The 22152-nt window shown below is 37.3% G+C and overlaps 1 protein-coding gene across 1 annotated transcript in view; it reads left to right on the top strand.

Moving 5' to 3' along the window:
* Positions 1 to 22152, top strand: part of LOC133636286 (FH1/FH2 domain-containing protein 3-like) — a 142688-nt gene that overhangs the window by 31239 nt on the left and 89297 nt on the right. The window contains 1 exon segment of the mRNA XM_062030145.1: positions 2964 to 3031. Within this exon segment, the coding sequence (XP_061886129.1) occupies positions 2964 to 3031 (68 nt within the window).

Below are 22152 nucleotides of genomic sequence, written 5' to 3'. Positions count from 1 at the left end.
TGCTTTCTTTTAGTTGAAGTGGAGTGGTAATTGTTTTTTTGGCAAAACTGAGTGGCCACAGTAGTTCAGTAGATGAAGCTCATGACGCAGTAAGTTGTGTGTTACTGTACACGTTCTAATACTCCCTTGGAAACTTTGATGATTATAGTTTCATACACAAACGTACGGTGAAGACCCCCCTGGGAGAAGTGAATGTCTTAAAACCCTTCCTAAAATCTAAAGCCTATGTCCTTTTATCAACTTAAATGGGAACTGAAATCTTAATGTACAAACCCCGTTTCCATATGAGTTGGGGAATTGTGTTAGATGTAAATATAAACGGAATACAAAGATTTTCAAATCATTTTCAACCCATATTCAATTGAATATGCTACAAAGACAACATATTTGATGTTCAAACTGATAAAAAAAAATTTTTTTGCAAATGATCCTTAACTTTAGAATTTTGATGCCAGCAACACGTGACAAAGAAGTTGGGAAAGGTGGCAATAAATACTGATAAAGTTGAGGAATGCTCACCAAACACTTATTTGGAACATCCCACAGGTGAACAGGCACATTGGGATCAGGTGGGTATCGGAGATATACCGTATTTTCCGGACCATAAGGCGCACCGGATTATAAGGCGCACTGCCGATGCATGGTCTATTTTTTATCTTTTTTCATATATAAAGTGCACCAGATTATAAGGCGCATTGAAGGAGTCATATTTTATTTATTTTTTTCTAATAATAATTAGAAAAATTACACACAGCATAATAATACTCCTATGTTGAAGCACAGTTCAATCCATCAAGCGGTGCGGCTTCATAGCTTACCAAAGTCCTACTAAAACATCCATCCATTTTCTACCGCTTGTCCCTTTCGGGGTCGCGGGGGGTGCTGGAGGCTATCTCAGCTGCAATCGGGCGGAAGGCGTGGTACAACCTGGACAAGTGGCCACCTCATCGCAGGGCCAACACAGATAGACAACATTCACACACTAGGGACCATTTAGTGTTGCCAATCAACCTATCCACAGGTGCATGTCTTTGGAGGTGGGAGGGGCCTATCCACAGGTGCATGCCTTTGGAGGTGGGAGGGGCCTATCCCCAGGTGCATGTCTTTGGAGGTGGGAGGAAACCGGAGTACCCGGAGGGAACCCACGCAGTCGCGGGGAGAACATGCAAACTCCACACAGAAAGATCCTGAGCCCGGGATTGAACTCAGGACCTTCGTATTGTGAGGCACATGCAGTAACCCTTTTGCACCGTGCTGCCCGTACTAAAACATTTTGATAGATTTTTGAGTGCCGTGTGTAATGTTCTATATTTTCAATGGAACATATAAAATGTTGTTGTTTACTTGAGTCATATTGCAGCCTACACTTATCTCTTATGTGTGACTGCCATCTACTGGTCACACTTATCATTACACCATGCACCAAATCAAATTGCTTCGAGGTCGGTAAACTCAACCAGAATTATTCCGTACATTAGGTGCACCGGATTATAAGGCGCTACTGTCGAGTTTTGAGAAAAAAAAGGATTTTAAAGGCCTACTGAAATGACATTTTTTTATTTAAACGGGGATAGCAGATCCATTCTATGTGTCATACTTGATCATTTCGCGATATTGCCATATTTTTGCTGAAAGGATTTAGTATAGAACAACGACGATAAAGTTTGCAACTTTTGGTCTCTGATTTAAAAAAAGCCTTGCCCCTACCGGAAGTAGCGTGATGTAGTCAGTTGTTCGCCTCCTCATATTTTCCTATTGTTTTTAATGCAGCTAGAGCGATTCGGACCGAGAAAGCGACGATTACCCCATTAATTTGAGCGAGGATGAAAGATTTGTGGATGAGGAAACGTTAGAGTGACGGACTAGAATGCAGTGCAAGACATATCTTTTTTCGCTCTGACCGTAACTTAGGTACAAGCTGGCTCATTGGATTCCACACTCTCTCCTTTTTCTATTGTGGATCACGGATTTGTATTTTAAACCACCTCGGATACTATATCCTCTTGAAAATGAGAGTCGAGAACGCGAAATGGACATTCACAGTGACTTTTATCTCCACGACAATACATCGGCGAAGCTCTTTAGCTACTGAGCTAACGTGATAGCATCTGACTCAAATGCAGATAGAAACAAAATAAATAAATCCCTGACTGGAAGGATAGACAGAAGATCAACAATACTATTAAACCATGGACATGTAACTACACCGTTAATAATTCTCAGCCTGGCAAAGCTTAACAATGCTGTTGCTAACGACGCCATTGAAGCTAACTTAGCTACGGGACCTCGTCAGAGCTATGATAAAAACATTAGCGCTCCACCTACGCCAGCCAGCCCTCATCTGCTCATCAACACCCGTGCTCACCTGCGTTCCAGCGATCGACGGCGCGACGAAGGACTTCACCCGATCATCCGTGCGGTTGGCGGCTAGCGTCGGCTAGCGCGTCTGCTATCCAAGTAAGTCTTCCTGGTTGTGTTGCTACAGCCAGCCGCTAATACACCGATCCCACCTACAACTTTCTTCTTTGCAGTCTCCATTGTTCATTAAACAAATTGCAAAAGATTCACCAACACAGATGTCCAGAATACTGTGGAATTACGAGATGAAAACAGAGCTATTTTGTATTGTTTTCAATGGGGTACCGATACTTCTGTTTCACTGGCTACGTCACGCGCATACGTCATCATACAAAGATGTTTTCAACCGGAAGTTTAGCGGGAAATTTAAAATGTCACTTTATAAGTTAACCCGGCCGTATTGGCATGTGTTGCAATGTTAAGATTTCATCATTGATATATAAACTATCAGACTGCGTGGTGGCTAGTAGGGGCTTTCAGTAGGCCTTTAAGTGCGCCTTATAGTCCGGAAAATAGGTTATATTGGACCAATGTCACCTCTCTTTGACAATGACGTGTCTTTCTTCTTCCGCGCTCTCAAACCGCCTATTTCTGTTTGTCTTCAGGTCCAGAGGGAAAAAGCACGGTGTTATATTACGGACCCAGCTGAGCGTGCGCGTGCACGCCTGCATCGGTGAGTGCCATGTTGTTTGTGAAATTGCATTTCTTGTATCAGACATATGAGCAATCCAGATTGTTACATCTGGGATGAAGGACCTCCCACTGTGAGGAAGAGCTGGCTCTTTTTTATTTATTTATTTATTTTTACTCTCCCGTTGCACTTAGCGTAATATGGCATAAGCATCGCGGCTAAAGGAGAAAGGATGCAGTGGCACGAGGTGGGGACTTCCATGTCTCTTAAAGGGCAAGCTGCAAGGCTGAGGGACATCAACCACCATTAGCTTGATGACGTCTGGATTTCATGTGTTCACATAACGCTTTAATTTTCTCACTCGACGAAGGAATTTGTCCGTCGTCAAATCGCGTAAAGTCAACAGGGTTTATTATAGTTGTCTCACGGAAATATCCACACGGGCGATTTTGAGATCTTATTACGTTAGAGCAGCTTTTTTTTTTTTTTTTGTGCTGAGAATCTCATGAGAGTATTTAGTTGCCATTTCCTGCCCTCTTTCCAAAGGCATTAAATTAATCTCTATCTCGACGAGTCTTTCCCCTTCTCGCTCGCTATCCCCCACCGTCCGCCGCCAGTGTCAACACGCTCGCTGCCAGTGATAGCAGCGCCAAAGAAGAGCGGCACCATGGCTGCCTCCCATTGGTCCAACATCACATGGGGTTAAAGGTCGGCAGATGCTTTTATGCTGTAGCATTTTATCTTTCAGGGCACCATGATATAGAAATGGATGTCACTTAGAGTAGTCAGTGTACAGCTTGTATCGCAATTTAGCTTTATTAGTCAGTTTAGTAGTCATCATGTTGAGTACACCTCACATAACACATGTTCAAATTTATTATTATTATTATTATTATGGAGCACCGCCGTCTTCCCATTGGGCAGAGGTGTCCAAAGTGCGGCCCGCAGGAAATTGTTTAAGATTATAAAAATACTATAACAAAAAAAACATCAAAAAGTGGAATAAAAGAGCATACATGTGAAATGTAACATGAAAAAGTTGCAGCTGTCATGCAGGCTGTTTTTTTTTCTTTAAAACTGTCATTTCACTTTTTTGGGGGGAAATATTGCGTATTTTGTGTTTGCCATAAAAAATACTTTTCCAAAAAGGGAATAAAACAAACAAAAACAATTTGAAAAAAATTATTAAAACGTGTATTCGACATATAGATCTGAAGTTGATTTAGCGATTTAAGCGTAAAAATTTAAAAAATAAATATAAAATAATGTTTTTTGGATCGTTTTTTTAAACTGTCTTTGCTCAAAAAAAATTTAATTAGAGCAAAATCAATGTTATGAATTATTGACCTATTGAAGGCTAATGTAAAATATTCCACTTTGAAATATTTTTTGCGGAAAATGTTGCATATGTTGTGTTTGCCATAAAAAAAAAAGTTTTTCCATGACAAAAAGGGAAAAAAACAAAACAAAAAAAAGTGGAATAAAAGAGCATACAGGTGAAATGTAAGGAGAACAAGTTGCAATGTTGACTCTAATAACACGCAGCTGTCATGCAGGCTGTTTTTTTTTCTTTAAAACTGTAATTTAACTTTTTGGGGGAAAATATTGCGTATTTTGTGTTTGCCATAAAAAATAGTTTTCCAAAAAGGGAATAAAACAAACAAAAACAATTTGAAAAAAAATTATTAAAACGTGTATTCGACATATAGATCTGAAGTTGATCTAGCTATTTAAGCGTAAAAATTACAAAAATAAATATAAAATGATGTTTTTTGGATCGTTTTTTTAAACTGTCTTTGCTCAAAAAAAAATTTTATTAGAGCAAAATCAATGTTATGAATTATTGACCTATTGAAGGCTAATGTAAAATATTCCACTTTGAAATATTTTTTGCGGAAAATGTTGCATATGTTGTGTTTGCCATAAAAAAAAAAGTTTTTCCATGGCAAAAAGGGAAAAAAACAAAACAAAAAAAAGTGGAACAAAAGAGCATACAGGTGAAATGTAAGGAGAACAAATTGCAATGTTGACTCTAATAACACACAGCTGTCATGCAGGCTGTTTTTTTTCTTTAAAACTGTAATTTAACTTTTTTGGGGAAAATATTGCATATTTTGTGTTTGCCATAAAAATAGTTTTCCAAAAAGGGAATAAAACAAACAAAAAATTTTTTTAAAAAGTAATAAAAATGTATAATCGACATATAAATCTGAAGTTGATCTAGCGATTTAAGCGTTGACATTAAAAAAATAAAATAAAATGATGTTTTTTGGATTGTTTTTTTAAACTGTGTTTGCTTAAAAAATTGTAATTAGAAAAAAATCGATTTTATGAATAATTGACCGTTTGAAGGCTAATGTAAAATATTCCACTTTGAAATATTGCTTAGGGGGAAAATATTGCATGTTTTGTGTTTGCCATAAAAAATAAGTTTTCCATGGCAAAAAGGGAAGAAAACAAAAAAAAAAACATGAAAAAGTGGAATAAAAGATCATTCAGGTGAAATGTAAGGAGAACAAGTTGCAATGTTGACTCTAATAACACACAGCTGTCATGCAGGCTGTTTTTTTTCTTTAAAACTGTCATTTCACTTTGAAATATTTTTGAGGGAAAATATGGCGTATTTTGTGTTTGCCATAAAAAACAGTTTTCCATGACAAAAAGGGAATAAAACAACCCCCAAAAAAGTGAAATAATAATAAAAACGTATAATAAATAATAAATGATAAATGGGTTATACTTGTATAGCGCTTTTCTACCTTCAAGGTACTCAAAGCGCTTTGACAGTATTTCCACATTTACCCATTCACACACACATTCACACACTGATGGCGGGAGCTGCCATGCAAGGCGCTAACCAGCAGCCATCAGAGGCAAAGGGTGAAGTGTCTTGCCCAAGGACACAACGGACGTGACTATGAAGGTAGAAGGTGGGAATTGAACCCCAGTAACCAGCAACACTCCGATTGCTGGCACAGCCACTCTCCACATATAGATCTGAATTTGATCCAGCGATTTAAGCGTAGAAATTAAAAAATAAAAAATTAAATTTTAAACTGTCTTTGCTCAAATTTTTTAAATTATGTTATGAATTATTGACCTATTGAAGGCTCACGTAAAATATTCCACTTTGAAATATTGTTTGGGGAAAATATTGCAAGTTTTGTGTTTGCCATAAAAAATAAGTTTTCCATGACAAAAAGGGAATGAAACAAAACAAAAACATAAACGAGTGGAATAAAAGAGCATACAGGTGAAATGTAATGAGAAAAAGTCCATAAAATAGATAAACAGCCGTGATAAATTTCGATATTATTTAAAAGAAATCTGGTTTTGTTGAATAGAATTCTACCCAAACATTTAATAAAGTCAAATACAAATAAGGCAACAAGAGAAGTATCCAAAATCTGTAAATTTGCACATATGGGCATCTACATCAACAATTGATTTTTGATTTTTTTTTTATCGATTAAGAATCATTACAAATAAGAATTGTGATTCATTCCAAAATAGATTTTTTTTGACACTGTACAAATAGTTTGACATGTATAAACATGCTTTTCCCCCATGTCTTTCTTGAATTGAATGGTGTTTCTCACCTTGTACTAGCACTCGCAACTTTCTTTGGCCCTCTGATGGCTTATTTTGCCATTGTTTCAATAAAAACACAAAAAACAGACACAGATTGAGTCACCGACACTGAGATTCTTTGTTTGAGCCCTGGATTCCGCACAACGATTTTGTTACGTGCAATGTTTGCCGTTACGATAACAAAACCTGGGACAAACATTGTCAAGAAAACGCAGCTGTACACTGACTACCCTAAAGAAAATTCAAGTTTCATTCCTCAGTATCGGACTACTGTTGCGGTATGAATGGTCACCCGAGAACAAAGGTATGCACCACCCAACACAACAACGAGGCTGGAGTCATGGTGTGGTGTAAATCCTTGTCTTAAACCACTACGGGAGAAAATAAACACTGCGCTCGTTTTGCTGCCTTCAAACGTGACATAAACAAGCGCTTCCTCAGAGTGTCGCGACCTGTTCGCTATCAAAGCCGCTGCATCTCAACACCATTGAGATGGCCCCCATTCAGAACCGAGCATGACGTCGATGGTGGCCAGCTGGAGTTGAAATCTAGCAGTTTGTTAACTCTCCTGCATGAAGCAGTTTAAAGTGCGGCCTTGACTTAAGAGACTGGTTGGTTACCAGGCACCCCCACCCCTCCCCCCCCTCCCTACACCCAGCTGTCCACTCATCCACCCCTTTAGCGCTCGCTAATCCTCCGAGGCCTTGACCCTCCGATCGCTGGAGTAGTGGTCAGCATAATATCCGCTGAATGAAAAGTCTGTCACAGTCACAGACTGAGATTGCTTGCTTGCTGAATCAATCTATTTGAGGTTGCTCGGTTGATGATTTCAACTGCACTTTCGAAAAATACTCACACAAAATAAACAATAAAAAAGCAGACAGGTGAAATGTTACAAGAAAAAAGTGGCAATGTTGACGCTAGTGTTGTCCCGATACCAATATTTTGGTACCGGTACCAAAATGTATTTCGATACTTTTCTAAATAAAGAAAAAATGGCATTATTGTCTTTATTTGAACAAAAAATCTTAGTGTGCATGAAACATATGTTTATTATTGTCATTTACCGTATTTCCTTAAATAGCCGCAGGGGCGCTAATTAATTTAAAACCTCCTGTCACTCCGGCGTTTACCGGAAACCGGCGGGATGGCCGTGCATGCGCTAATTATTTTAAAACCTCTTCTCACTCCGGCGTTTACCAAAAGGAATGCGGTAAATTTAGGCGTGCGCTTTGAGTGTGATGTAAGCATACCATCATGACAAGCACATTTAATTAAAAAAAAGTTATTATGGTCTTACCTGTACTTATAAATGGAGTCCATTTGCAGCTCCTTCTGACCAAAAGCATCGATAACTTGTTTATAGAAGTCTTCCTTATTTTCTTTCTTCAGTTTTAAAAGTCTCTCTGTCTCGATGGAGATATTCCTTTAATTATTACTTCCTGCTTCCATTGAAAGTCCAGTTTAGAAAACTGTTTTATTTTAGATACCGGTATGTAATCCTCCATGTTAAAAGTTCAGGCGAGAGGAAAAAAAAGACGATCTGTTGCTGCGTGTTGTCACTTCTTCTGCAGTACCGGAAGTCGCAAGAAGGATCACTAGCGCCCTCTACCACCAGGAGGCGGGAGTCATTTAATGACTCATACCGTATTTGACACACGCAGCTACGGTATATTAATAAAACATAGCTGCTTACTGTTCTTTTTAGCATACCGTACCGGTATTCAATAGCTTGTACTTTAAATCCTAGTAAATAACTCTTTATCTTTTTTCCTTTGTGCGATTGCAAACTACTGAAATCAGCTTCCTCCATTTTGAAAATGAGGACAGGTAAATCGTCACTCGTGACGTAACGGATTTGACCCGGCGGAAGTTCTAGACATATGCTAAATATTTTGCGAAACGAGTTTGACCCGGCGAAAATTATAGACATGCGATAATAAAATTAATATTTTGCGAAACGAATTTGATCCGGCGTTAATAATGAACCGGCGATAAGGCCAAGCATGCGTTAATTATTTTGAGAAACGAGTTTGACCCGGCAGTAATTCTAGACGTGCGAATACTATATTCCCTGCGCCAATTCAAGGAAATACTGTAGTCCTTAAATAAAATAGTGAACATACTAGACAACTTGTCTTTTAGTAGTAAGTAAACAAACAAAGACTCCTAATTAGTCTGCTGACGTATGCAGTAACATATTGTGTCATTTATACACCTATTATTTTGTACACATTATGAGGGACAAACTGTGAAAATTTATTATTAATCTACTTGTTCATTTACTGTTAATATCTGCTTATTTTCTGTTTTAACATGTTCTATCTACACTTCTGTTCAAATGTAATAATCACTTATTCTTCTCTTCTTTGATACTTTACATTAGTTTTGGATGATACCACAAATGTAGGTATGGATCCGATACCAAGTAGTTACAGGATCATACATTGGTCATATTCAAAGTCATCATGTGTCCAGGGACGTATTTCCTGACTTTATAAACATAATATGAATTTAAAGAAAAAGGAAAAAAGATTTTGGGACGATAAAAAAATATAGATGAAATCATTGTAGTATCGACGAGATACACTATTGTACTTGGTATCATTACAGTGGATGTCAGGTGTAGATCCACCTGTGGCGTTTGTTTACATTGTGGCGCCGGTGAGCTATTGTATCCTCCTACGGTGTGTAGTGAAGCATGGTTAGCTATTCCTCGTTCTGCAGTGATAATGATACTTGGAAGAAACTCACTTTATTTGTCGCCATGGAGACGAGGATTAGTGATTTAGAAGTAGCTAAAACACTGTGGATGGATGTTAGCTGCTAGCTAGCTAGCCATGTCTTAAAGCAGCTCTTCCTGAGGGTGTTTCAGTGTTATAACTTCACCTTTATCTTTACTTTTTACACCAAAATGCGTCCATTCTCCCTTTTCTGTCTACACACTGTTTCTGCTTGTAAGTACTCTGTGCGTGTGCGCTGCCGAATATGCTCCTCTTCTCGTAAAACTAGCAATGTCATGACGTGACGACGATGCACCGTCATGCCTGTAAAAAAATATATATTGAACCGGTACTTTTCAAACAGAGTATAGTACCGTTTTTGATTCATTAGTACCGCGTAACTATACTAGTACCGGTATACCGTACAACCCTAGTTGACGCTAATAACACAAAGCTGCCATGCAGGCTGTTTTTTCCCCTTAAAACTGTTATTGCTCAAAAAGTAATAATAAATCAAAATGAAAGTTATGATTTATTGACTTATTGAGGGCTTCAGTTATTTCACATTAAATATTCCGCTTTGAAATTTTTTTTGGGGTGGGGGGAAATAGTGCATATTTTTTTGTTTGCCTTAAAAACAAAGTTTCCCATGACAAAAAAACATAAAAATAAGGTAAAAATGTAAAAAAAAAAAAAATACAAACGTATAAGCGACAGACAGATCTGAACTTGATCAAGAGATTCAGGTGTTTTAAGTAAAAAAAACTAAAAAAAATAATGCATGATTTATTTTTAACACTTTTGTGAGTGGAGCCTTTTTGGATCCACATACGTGAGGGGGCCCCTAATGGTAAAAAAATATTTATATATTTATTTTATTTGTTTTTAAAATGAAAAATATCCATATAGCGCCGCATGCTTTGGTGGAAAAAGTTTGGACACCCCGGATTGAGACATTCTTAAAGATATATCTAATCTGATCCAGATCTCTGTTCTGATTGGCAGAACATCAGGATGTATTTACATGAAGGTCAAAGGTCATCCTGTGCTTCACTATAGATTTGAAATGATACTTTTCTCATCAATAGGCGGGCATTTTTTCCTCCACTGGTCCGCATTAGAGTGCCAGTCTCCTGTCCAAAGGTTAATTTTAGCCACCCTAACGGCCGGGAGGTGGTTGTGGAATGGAGGGGTGCAGGTTATCTTTAGAAAGTGCTGACGCGGCAGAAACATGCGAGGGAGGCAGCGTGGATCTACAAGAAGTCGCTTGCGTCCAACAACATCTGCGTAAAAGATGGGGGGAATAAAAACAAGATATCATGTCTGTAATGTAGCATTTGGCATATTTTGCCTCTCTCATGACGTTCTAGAACCTCCTTTGATGCATTGTTTGCAGCTTATGATGTCCAACCCTGGAACATTCCAATAATGTAAAAAAATGAATCTCCCGCAATGAGCGGGTTTTTTATTTATTTTTTATTTTATTATTTTTTTTACAATAATCACAATCTTTAACCCCTTTGGTGCTTTTTTGTCCTTTCAATTTTTGAGCATAAATACTCCCAATAGAGTGGTTTGTGATGAATGGTTTATTTTTATTTCTAATTCATTCATTCATCAGGTAAATAATTTCAGGCAGTTAAGTGCCGCCAAAAAAGTCATCAGGGAGTTATTAAAAGTGTTTTTGGATTGACATTTTTGTTTTCTTTTTTGTTTTTGTTTTTGTTGCTCAAATCTCTTAATCAACTTCAGTCCTAAATAGACGTAGCAAACATGTCATGGTTTTTGATTTCATTTGAACCCTTTCATTGCCCTTTTGATAGAATCACGTCAGTTTTTTATTTGGATAAATTTGCATAAAATGAGCCATACAGTAAACGTTAAAGCAGTGTTTTTCAACCTTTTTTGCATTGAAAAAATGCGAAAGCACACCACCAGCAGAAATCATTAAAAAAACGTTACGTCAGCTGACAGTAAAAAGTCGTTGTCACAATTGTTGGATATGACTTTAAAGCATAACCAAGCATGTATCAATATAGCTCTTGTCTCAAAGTAGGTGTACTGTCACCACCTGTCTCATCACACCCTCACTTATCTTGACTTTTTTGCTGTTTTCCTGTGTGTAGTGTTTTGGTTCTTGTAATGCGCTCCTATTTTGGTGGCTTTTTCTCTTTTTTTGGTATTTTCCTGTAGCAGTTTCATGTCTTCCTTTGAGCGATATTTCCCGCATCTACTTTGTTTTAGCAATCAAGAATATTTCAGTTGTTTTTATCCTTCTTTGTGGGGACATTGTTGATTGTCATGGCATGTTTGGATGTACTTTGTCTTTGCTCCACAGTAAGTCTTTGCTGTCGTCCAGCATTCTGTTTTTATTTACTTTGTAGCCAGTTCAGTTTTACTTTCGTTCTGCATAGCCTTCCCTAAGCTTCAATGCCTTTTCTTAGGGGCACTCACCTTTTGTTTATTTTTGGTTTAAGCATTAGATACCTTCTGCTGTTTCCCACATCTACAAAGCAATTAGCTACCTGCTGCCACCTACTGATATGGAAGAGTATTACACAGTGTTGTTTTCGTCAACGATGACGATGACGAAATCATTTCGTTGACGCCACTTTTTTTCATGACGATAACGAGACGGTGACGAGATAAACATGTCTCTCTGATGACGAAAACATGACGAGACGTGTGTGAGTTTTCGTTGACGAGACGAGAACGGACGAAAATGTTAGTGGGTAATCTGTCAGACGTTTAAAATGCATGACATTTCGGTTTATTGTGTGTGTCAATTAAAACCACGCCCACCAACTGGCGTGCAGCGCACAACGTGCTCGACACATCAGACTGTTGTTACTCATCAGGCAATGGAGCGTGATGGCGGCGGCAGTTTCAACACCGGGGCTCGGTGGTCGCAAACGTAGAGGCGACATATGGGTGTATTTTAAATATAACGCAGCAGATAATAAAACAGAGTCTATTGTGAAGGAAGACGGTGACAAATGTGGCCACAAAATATGCGGAAAAAATACGACCAACCTTAAGCGGCACCTTAAGGCTCGCCACAAGGATATTTTTTCAAAGGTAAGTTACAAATGCTGTTAACATAATGGATAAATGTCATAGTAAGCTAATACATTAGTACGTTTCCCACATACTCCTGGCGCAAATGGGCTGCTAACTTCAGGCTAAAGTTAGCTTTTGTTACGCTAACGTCAATTCATTATGTGTGTATTACTTTAGCAGCATGTTTACAGTCAGTGACGGTGTGGTTATCTCTTTGTGAGTACGTTCTGTCAGCACGTAACTTGATATGTTAAACAGGTCCAGTTACTGTTATACGTAGAGTCTGCTAGCTTTAGCCTAAAAGCCACAAGTGACGTTGTGCAGCCCCATTAAGGAATCAGGAATTAATTGATTATTTTATGACATGGTTTGCACAAATGAAAGAGAGTGGGGTTGTATGATATCTGTTGTAATTGCACTGGCAGACAGGGCCAAGTTGAGCTCATGTGTTCCTCATCCATCACTCATATTTTGGCCATGTTTATGTTCATTGTACTTTAACAAATTCTGAGAAATAAAGCCACAATTGCTGAAGTAGAATGTTTTATAAATAGCAGATCTGCAAGCTTACAATGGGTTGAACTTATAGATCTGCTGCTATTTTCACAACTTATGTGTGACACTGCCCAACAGCAATCTCCAATACTTATTGACCTAAATTAATTTGTTAAAAGACTATACTTATATACTTATATTATACTTTTTATTCTTTTTTTGGACTAAAACTAGACTAAAACCTTTTTGACTTTTCATAGACTAAAACTAGATAAAACCCTTTTGAGTTTTCGTCGACTAAAACTGGACTAAAACTATCACATATAAAAGTAACTAAAATGTGACTAAAACTAATAAGCATTTTAGTCCAAAAGGCTAAGACTAAGACTAAATGTAAGATGGTTGTCAAAAACAACACTGGTATTACACGGTTACTCTGCCGAGCTCGAGACAGCACCGACACTCAACAACAACACATCATTTGCAGACTATAATTACTGCTTTGCAAAAATAATTTTTAACCCAAATTGGTGAAATTAGATAATCTCCCACGGCACACCGGACTGTATCTCACGGCACTTGTGACGCGGCACAGTGGTTGAAAAACACTGCGTTAAAGGGCCTGAGTGTACACATGATTAGTGAGTATGTCATTTCAGAAAAAAAATGAGTTGGGACCATTTTGGGGGGAAATGTATACCCTCTTCACCTTTTGAGGACTATTCCCAGCAGGCACAAGACATTGATACAACATTGATTATACGTACATGTCCTTTAAAACTGACATTGAAACAAGGTTGCAAAATAGTTGTATTTGTAAATTGAGACAACTTTGATGTCCAACGTTGGATCTACGTTGATGGTTGGGAAATAGTCATATCAACGTCACAACCCAACATTGATTAAATGGTAAATGGGTTGTACTTGTATAGCGCTTTGACACTATTTCAACATTCACCCATTCACACACACATTCACACACTGATGGCGGGAGCTGCCATGCAAGGCAGCTAACCACCACCCATCAGGAGCATGGGTGAAGTGTCTTGCTCAAGGACACAATGGACGTGACAAGGATGGTAGAAGGTGGGGATTGAACCAGGAATCCTCAGATTGCTGGCCCAGCCACTCTCCCAACTTCGTCACGCCGTCCCCAAAACGTTGTCTAAAAGCATGTTGTTTCAACGTTGTATTTGTTTTGTAGAATATTAGTAGGAAAAATAACCAAAATTCAATGGTCAGATCAACATCACAACCTGACATTGATTAACATTGTCAGAGAGCATGTTGTTTCAACATTGTATTTATGTTGTAGAATATTAGTTGGGGAAATGACTTAAATTCAATGGTCAGATCAACATCACAACCTGACAATGAATAAAGGTTGTTTCAACGTTGTATTTGTGTTGTAAGATATTTGTTGGGGAAATGACCAAAATTCAATGGTCAAATCAACGTCACAACCCAACGTTGATTAAACGTCGTCAAAAAGCATGTTGTTTCAACATTATGTTTGAGTTGCTCAACATCAGGACCTATAATTCAACAAGTTCACAATGTTGTTTCAATGTCTCGTGCCTGCTGGCTTTAGTCCTGGCAGCACTTAACTGCACTTAACTGCTATTAAATAAGATTATATTTGCCAGACAGAGTTAAAAGTCCCATATTATACCATTTGTCAACCATTTTAAATCCATATTACAGGTCCTACAACAGTGGAAGTGTGTTTTACAGTAATATGTCTTACTGGGAACGCACTGATGTGTGTGTCTGTAGCTTTAATGCTAATGAGCTGTGTTTTTACAGCCTGCAGAGGACAGAGTGTGTGGTTCCGGCGTCCTCTGCAGAGGACATTTGGGGTGTTGCGAAACAGGATTTTATTTAACATAACGTGTAGCTCAACAAAAGAAATGGGCCTAAAACCAAATGTTCACCGTAACTGTGCACCTGTCCAATGTAATAGATGCAGTAGAACACATACAACAACATGACTTTAAGGAGTAGGGGAGGACACAAAAGTTAGCAGCACTAGCTTAAGCGCTAAAGTGCTAACAGTGGAGTCACATTGTGAAAGCAACATGTTAGGTTAGCTTTGTTCTAAAGAAAAACCAAAATAATTACGCTTAGTGAACACTGACTGGCTGATGAGTAGTCGGCAGAGATCCATGCTGTGTTTGAAGAAGTCTAGCAAAGCCTCTTTTTTTTTTTACCAAATCTGTCCTCCATGGAGTTGTTTGTGTACAAACAAGTTTGTGTTCAGGTTTGCATCATGCTAAACAAGCACTTACCCTGAGAATTTAAAAAAAAGAAAGTTATATTTTCATAAAAGTGGACATAATCATTGTTAAAATTATATTTAGGCTTGCAGTGTCAATACAGCACTGCATACAATACTCACGGCTCCAATATTTTATTTTATTTTTCAAAAGGTAAACATGCTAGACTATAGGCTCCTAGGAGCTGGCAGCTACTCAACAGCTAAGCAATAATAATAATAATAATCGTTGAACAATATTGCAGTGTAAAACAGCACATTTGTCAATATAAACAAGTATCAAATAATTATAGTTACATATTACTTACACATACAAAGTCTCCAAGGCAGAAGCGTACTCGAAAGTATCCAGTAACAAATGTGTCTGCATCACTCAACTTGCATATTACCTACACATACAAAGTCTCCAAGGCGGAAGCGTACTCGAAATTATCTAGTAACAAACGTGTCCGCATCATTCAACTTGCATATTACTTACACATATAAAGTCTCCAAGGCAGAAACATACTCGAAAGTATCCAGTAACAAACGTGGCCGCATCATTCAACATGCATATTACTTTTACATACAAAGTCTCCAAGGCAGAAGCGTACTAGAAAATATCCAGTAACAAACGTGTCTGCATCATTCAACGTGCATATTACTTACACATACAAAGTCTCCAAGGCAGAAGCGTACTAGAAAATATCCAGTAACAAACGTGTCTGCATCATTCAACTTGCATATTACTTACACATACAAAGTCTCCAAGGCAGAAGTGTACTAGAAAGTATCCAGTAACAAATGTGTCCGCATCATTCAACTTGCATATTACTTACACATACAAAGTCTCCAAGGCAGAAGCGTACTGGAAAGTATCCAGTAACAAACGTGTCCGCATCATTCGACTTACACGTTACTTACACAAACAAAGTTTCCAAGGCAGAAGCGTACTAGAAAATATCCAGTAACAAATGTGTCTGCATCATTCAACTTGCATATAACTTACACATACAAAGTCTCTAAGGCAGAAGCGTACTAGAAAGTATCCAGTAACAAACGTGTCCGCATCGTTCAACTTACTGCCTCATGAACTTAACCTAATGAATTGTCGTGGCTGTGAGGTGTCCCCAAAAAAAACAATTACCACTCCACTTTAAGTTAAAGACAGCATAAATCCATCTTAGATAGGTAATAATAAATAGGTTAGTGTTTTTCATACTTGATCAAACCTTTTCTAACATTCCACACTACAAAAAGTACGCATCAGCCAATACTCAAGTCTCCAATATCAGTATTGTAGTAATACAATAGAAAGATGTGCAGTAAGACATTCAGTCCATGAAGTCCTTCATTCAAGGAAGTGAAGAAAACAAAAGCTATTTATGGAAACGTGAAAAAAAGTCTGCAAGACTTCCTACTTTCCCACAAGTAATTGCAGGTTGAGTGATCAAAAAGGGAGCAGCTATGGTTTCTGACAAGGACAGCCAGACTAATGAGTGTTCTGGCTTCACTTCAGATCCGCGGAATTTCACTTGTTTTTTATTTTAGCCTTCATTGTGTTGTAATGACCCCCTGCGGTGCAGAAGGTGATTGGCTTTAGGAGACGTCGCGGCTTGAAAAAAAGAGTCATGTACGTGACAGTAAATCAAGGCTGCCAGCAGGGGTGGACGTGGCTTTGAGGGACGCCAGGAGAGGAAAACAGCTGGTTGGAACAGCGATTGACGGCGATAAGGCCTGGCGATGGCGTGCTGTGACAGCCAGATAATGTTTGAGCACGGCTAAGCGGGGGGGGGCATCTGTGGCTTTGCACTCGTTAAGATCCTCACACGTCATCTACATCATCTGATTGGCCCACAAAGCCTTGATTGAATGACAAATACAGAACATTTTCAAGATGTGTAGTGAAGCCTGCTTTTTTCAACTTAAAAATTGATAACCCCTTCTCTCAAAAGTATAAAGGGACGCAGGAGTGATACGGTACTGATATTGGAACCTTGAGTATTGGCCCATGCCAATATTGATCCAATACGATATCAGCCCAAATTATATTTTTTATTTGATAGTGTGGAATGTTAGCAAAGGTTTGATTAAGTGAAAAACAGCAACTTTATGATTGACATTGGCTGTCCTCAAATTGAAGTGGAGTGGTAATTTGTTTTTTGGCAATAAATTATTTAGTGGAATTGAGTTGTTGAGTTGAGTTTGACTTTATTTGGAACATGCATGCATACAACATGATGCATCACACATGTATGCATACAACATGATACATCACACATGCATGCATACAACATGATACATCACACATGCATGCATACAACATGATACATCACACATGCATGCATACAACATGATGCATCACACATGCATGCATACAACATGATGCATCACACATGCATGCATACAACATGATACATCACACATGCATGCATACAACATGATACATCACACATGCATGCATGCATACAACATGATACATCACACGTGCATGCATACAACATGATGCATCACACATGCATGCATACAACATGATACATCACACATGCATGCATACAACATGATGCATCACACATGCATGCATACAACATGATACATCACACATGCATACATACAACATGATACATCACACATGCATGCATACAACATGATGCATCACACATGCATGCATGCATACAACATGATACATCACACATGCATGCATACAACATGATACATCACACATGCATGCATACAACATGATATGATACATCACACATGCATGCACACATGATTCATCACACGTGCATGCATACAACATGACACATCACACATGCATGCATACAACATGATGCATCACACGTGCATGCATACAACATGATACATCACACATGCATGCACACAACATGATACATCACACATGCATGCATACAACATTATACATCACACATGCATGCATACAACATGATACATCACACATGCATGCATACAACATGATACATCACACGTGCATGCATACAACATGATACATCACACATGCATGCATACAACATGATACATCACACATGCATGCATACAACATGATGCATCACACATGCATGCATACAACATGATACATCACACATGCATGCATACAACATGATACATCACACATGCATGCATACAACATGATACATCACAATTTCCAGTTTCTCTATTCAACATGTTCGAAAAGGAGTAGGAAGAAGCAGAGCTTGTTTTTTGGCAATATATCATTTAGTTACGCTCATGAGTTGAGTTGTTGAGTTGAGTTGAGTTTGTGTTTATTTGGAAGATGCATGCATACAACATGATGCATCACCATTTCCAGTTTCTCTATTCAACATGTTGGAAAAGGAGTAGGAAGAAGCAGAGCTTGTTTAATCCTACCCCTTTTCCTTTACATAGCAGTTGCCAAAACTTTTGTTCACTTCCTGTTCTCAATTTATTCACAATATACTCCATAAGTAACAACGTTAAAAATAAATAAATAATAATTAGTGAAGTAAGTTATATTTCATTATGAAGCAGTGAGTTGAATGATGCGGACACGTTTGTTACTAGATACTCCCTAATATGTTTTTTATAACTACACTTGTTTACATTGACAAATGTGCTGTTTTAAACTGCAATATTGTTGAATTGTTATGGCGTGTGTGTAGCTTGTGTGGTATTTTGTGCTTAGCTGTTGTGTAGCTGCAAGCTCCATTGCACTTGTGGTCAAGTAAAAATAAATAATAATAAATATTTTATCTGAGTCTGCAAATTAGTTTGCTTGTTGATGATTTTTCTTTGGTTTTGTATTGTGTAGTTATATTTATATGGTAATTATTATTCTGTGACTGTAAATTGTTTGCTTGTTTGCTTATTGATGCTTTTATTTGTTTCTGTATTGTGTAGTTATAATTATATGCTTTTACTTGTAATTGTATTGAGTTTGTGGACCCCAGGAAGACTAGTGGGTTGTTGTGGCAACCAGCTAATGGGGATCCTTAATAAAAATAAAAATCAAATCAAGTGAACAATGGTAGATATGAAAAACAATAAACAATTTTGTATTAACTGTCTGGAATGGACTTATGCTGTCTTTAAGTTGTACTGGAGGGTTATGGCGACACCTAGTGGTCACAATAATTCATGAAGTTAAGCTCATGACGCAGTAAGTTGAATGATGCGGACACGTTTGTTACTGGATACTTTCCAATACGCCTCTGCCATGGAGACTTTGTATGTGTAGGCAATATGCAACTATAATTATTTGATACTTGTTTTGTGTTTTTAGACGGCAATGTTGTTCAGTGACACTTTTTCCGTATAGCTTGTTTGCTATCGCGTGCTTAGCTGTTGTGTAGCTGCTAGCTCCTAGTGGCCTACAGCCGAGTATGTCTACCTTTTGTAAATGACTTTAGTAAAATAGAATATATTGGGTGCTTATTGGAGAACATTTAGCTGTTAGCTAGCTGTCTAACTTTGCACAAGGACTGCTTGTATCAGACTTTATATCAGATATATATTTTTTGTATTGTATTGTAAATATTATTTTTGGACAAAAAAAAGAAGAAGAAAAAAACAAATAAACAAAAAAACAACAACAACCAACGAGTAATAAAATAAAAATAATAACAACATAGTGATGTGTTTACATCTCATGTTTACACTTTCACATTCTACCATGTCCGAAAAGGAGACAGAAGTTTCTATGAAGTAGTTTCAGTCTGTCCTGAGAAGCAAGCCAATATCAATAATTGCTGATAACGGACTGATATCCGATATCACTATTGGATGGAGACACCCCTAAAAGGAAGTATTGTAAAGTATAAGAAGATTTAACAGGGCTGTCATTGAGGGCCACATTGCAGCTTGTAACAGCGTAATTGCCTATGCATTGGATTATCATATTTCTTTTTTTACCTTTTGCTGTTAGGAAAACAAAAAAGATTTTACTGTAAAAACTGGCAGCTCAGTCCGCAGAATTTTACTGTAATATTTGCATTTTTTTTCAAAGAAAAAATTAAAAAAAAGATTAATTGGAAAGGCCTGAAAAAACTTTCTTTGTGGTAAAATTTATGCAACGCAGCTACCAGTTTTGTTTCCTAAAAATGTATGGTTGTTGTGTTTACTGTATGTAGAAAAATGTGATGGATATTCATAAGTGAAGCATATATTATTCATACTATTTTCCTTTATTTTATAAAAAAAAAATATTTCAGAAAATATATGATACAATTATATTTTGTTGCAATATTAGATAAATATGCAATTGCCACAGTACATGGTTGTTTGGTAGAAGTTTATTTGGAACATGTATGTAGCTGAAATAGGCTCCAGCGCCACCCGCGACCCTGAAGGGAATAAGCGGCAGAAAATGGATGGATGGATGGATGTACACAGTTCCCATACAATACATCGCATATGTTCCATTTGTCCTTACAACATGTCCGAAAAGGAGTCGGAAGAAGCAAAGCTTATTTAATCCTACCCCTTTCCCACTTCATAGTAATTACTAACAAACACATATATTTTAATTCTTGTTCTCAATTTGTAACACAATTTACGTCAAATATTTTTAAATATGACTGTTCTGGTAATTAATAGTTAAGACAGTTATGTTTCATTTAAAGAGATAATAATAACATATTGTTTTCAAGAAGTTCAATAGATTTGTCACAATTCTTCTTCCCTGTACTTTGTAAACACTTTTGGTTTGAACAGCCTCTTGAAGTGGATCATATTAGTACAATGTTTAACCTCTTTACTTAATCCATTACTTGATTTAATTGCACATTATGATATGCTAAAGGTCATAAGTGTTGTACGAGCATACAAATGTTTTAAATTAAATTGTGGTCTTTAGTTGAGAAAAAATGTTGTACATTTTTGGGTAGCAAGTCATAGTTTGCTTTGTACATCATTTTAGCAGTTTGCAGATGCACCAAGTCGTTGAATTTTAACATTTTTGATTTATTAAATAAAATGTTTGTATGTTTTCTATATCCAACATTATGTATCAGTCTAACTGATCTTTTTTGTAACACGATTAGTTAATGAAGCGTACTTTTGTAATTATTTCCCCATATTTCTACACAACAACTCAGATATATTATAATATATATATATATATATATATATATATATATATATATATATATATATATATATTTATATTTTATATAGTTTATTTATTTTTTTATTATACTATTTATATATTATAATAATATTATATATCAGTATGTATTATATATTGTATATATAATATGTAAATATTACACATATGTTATATTTTATATTGCTACTATGGTACATTTTTTGTCTACTTTATACCTTTTGTTTTTGCCCTTTTTGTGTGCCCTTGTGTGCGTTATCCTTTCCAGCCTTACTATTTCCATCCTTTGTAACTGAGCTACTGTGTGGAACAATATCCCTTGTGGATCAATAAAGTTTGTCTATGTCTAATATGGTAACAATAGCGAGCAGTAGAGACTATAAAGTCATTTCTGGGTCGGAACATATTTTGCTTTATTCATTATATAAATATTTCTAGCTACCTTATGTTGTTTGTGTTTATGTGAGATTTACAGTTAATTTTCTCATCTATTATTGCTCCCAGAAATGTGATTTTTGTCACCCTGTCAATGTCTACACCGTCTATTTTTACAATGCCAAAAATGGAAAGATCAAACACATTTAGTAAGAAAAGATCAAGTACTTTATACCACCACATTGTTTGGTGTGCCAGATCTTGACTTTGACACCTGTGGTCTAGGAAAAGTCTTTGCTTTGACTTTGTTGTGTTCAACCGCAGCGTGTCTTTCTGTTTCTGTCCTGGCCAAACTGATCTCTAAAACCATATTTATACTGAGGGTGACCTGTGTCGAAGCGCGTGAGCCAGCTGGGATATTGGGCCTGCAAGTTGCTTCCCTCTCGGCCCGTTTTCCTAAAAAATCAGCGATTAGTCAAGCGGACTGCAGGAGGGCAGGGAAAATAGCTTGCATACTTTCCTCTTTGCCGTCACCCCCAGCTGGAGGAGCCCACATGAGTCATGA

Source organism: Entelurus aequoreus, linkage group LG20 (assembly GCF_033978785.1).
Source record: "Entelurus aequoreus isolate RoL-2023_Sb linkage group LG20, RoL_Eaeq_v1.1, whole genome shotgun sequence".
NCBI lineage: Eukaryota > Metazoa > Chordata > Actinopteri > Syngnathiformes > Syngnathidae > Entelurus > Entelurus aequoreus.
This window is presented reverse-complemented; position numbering and strand designations above follow the sequence as displayed.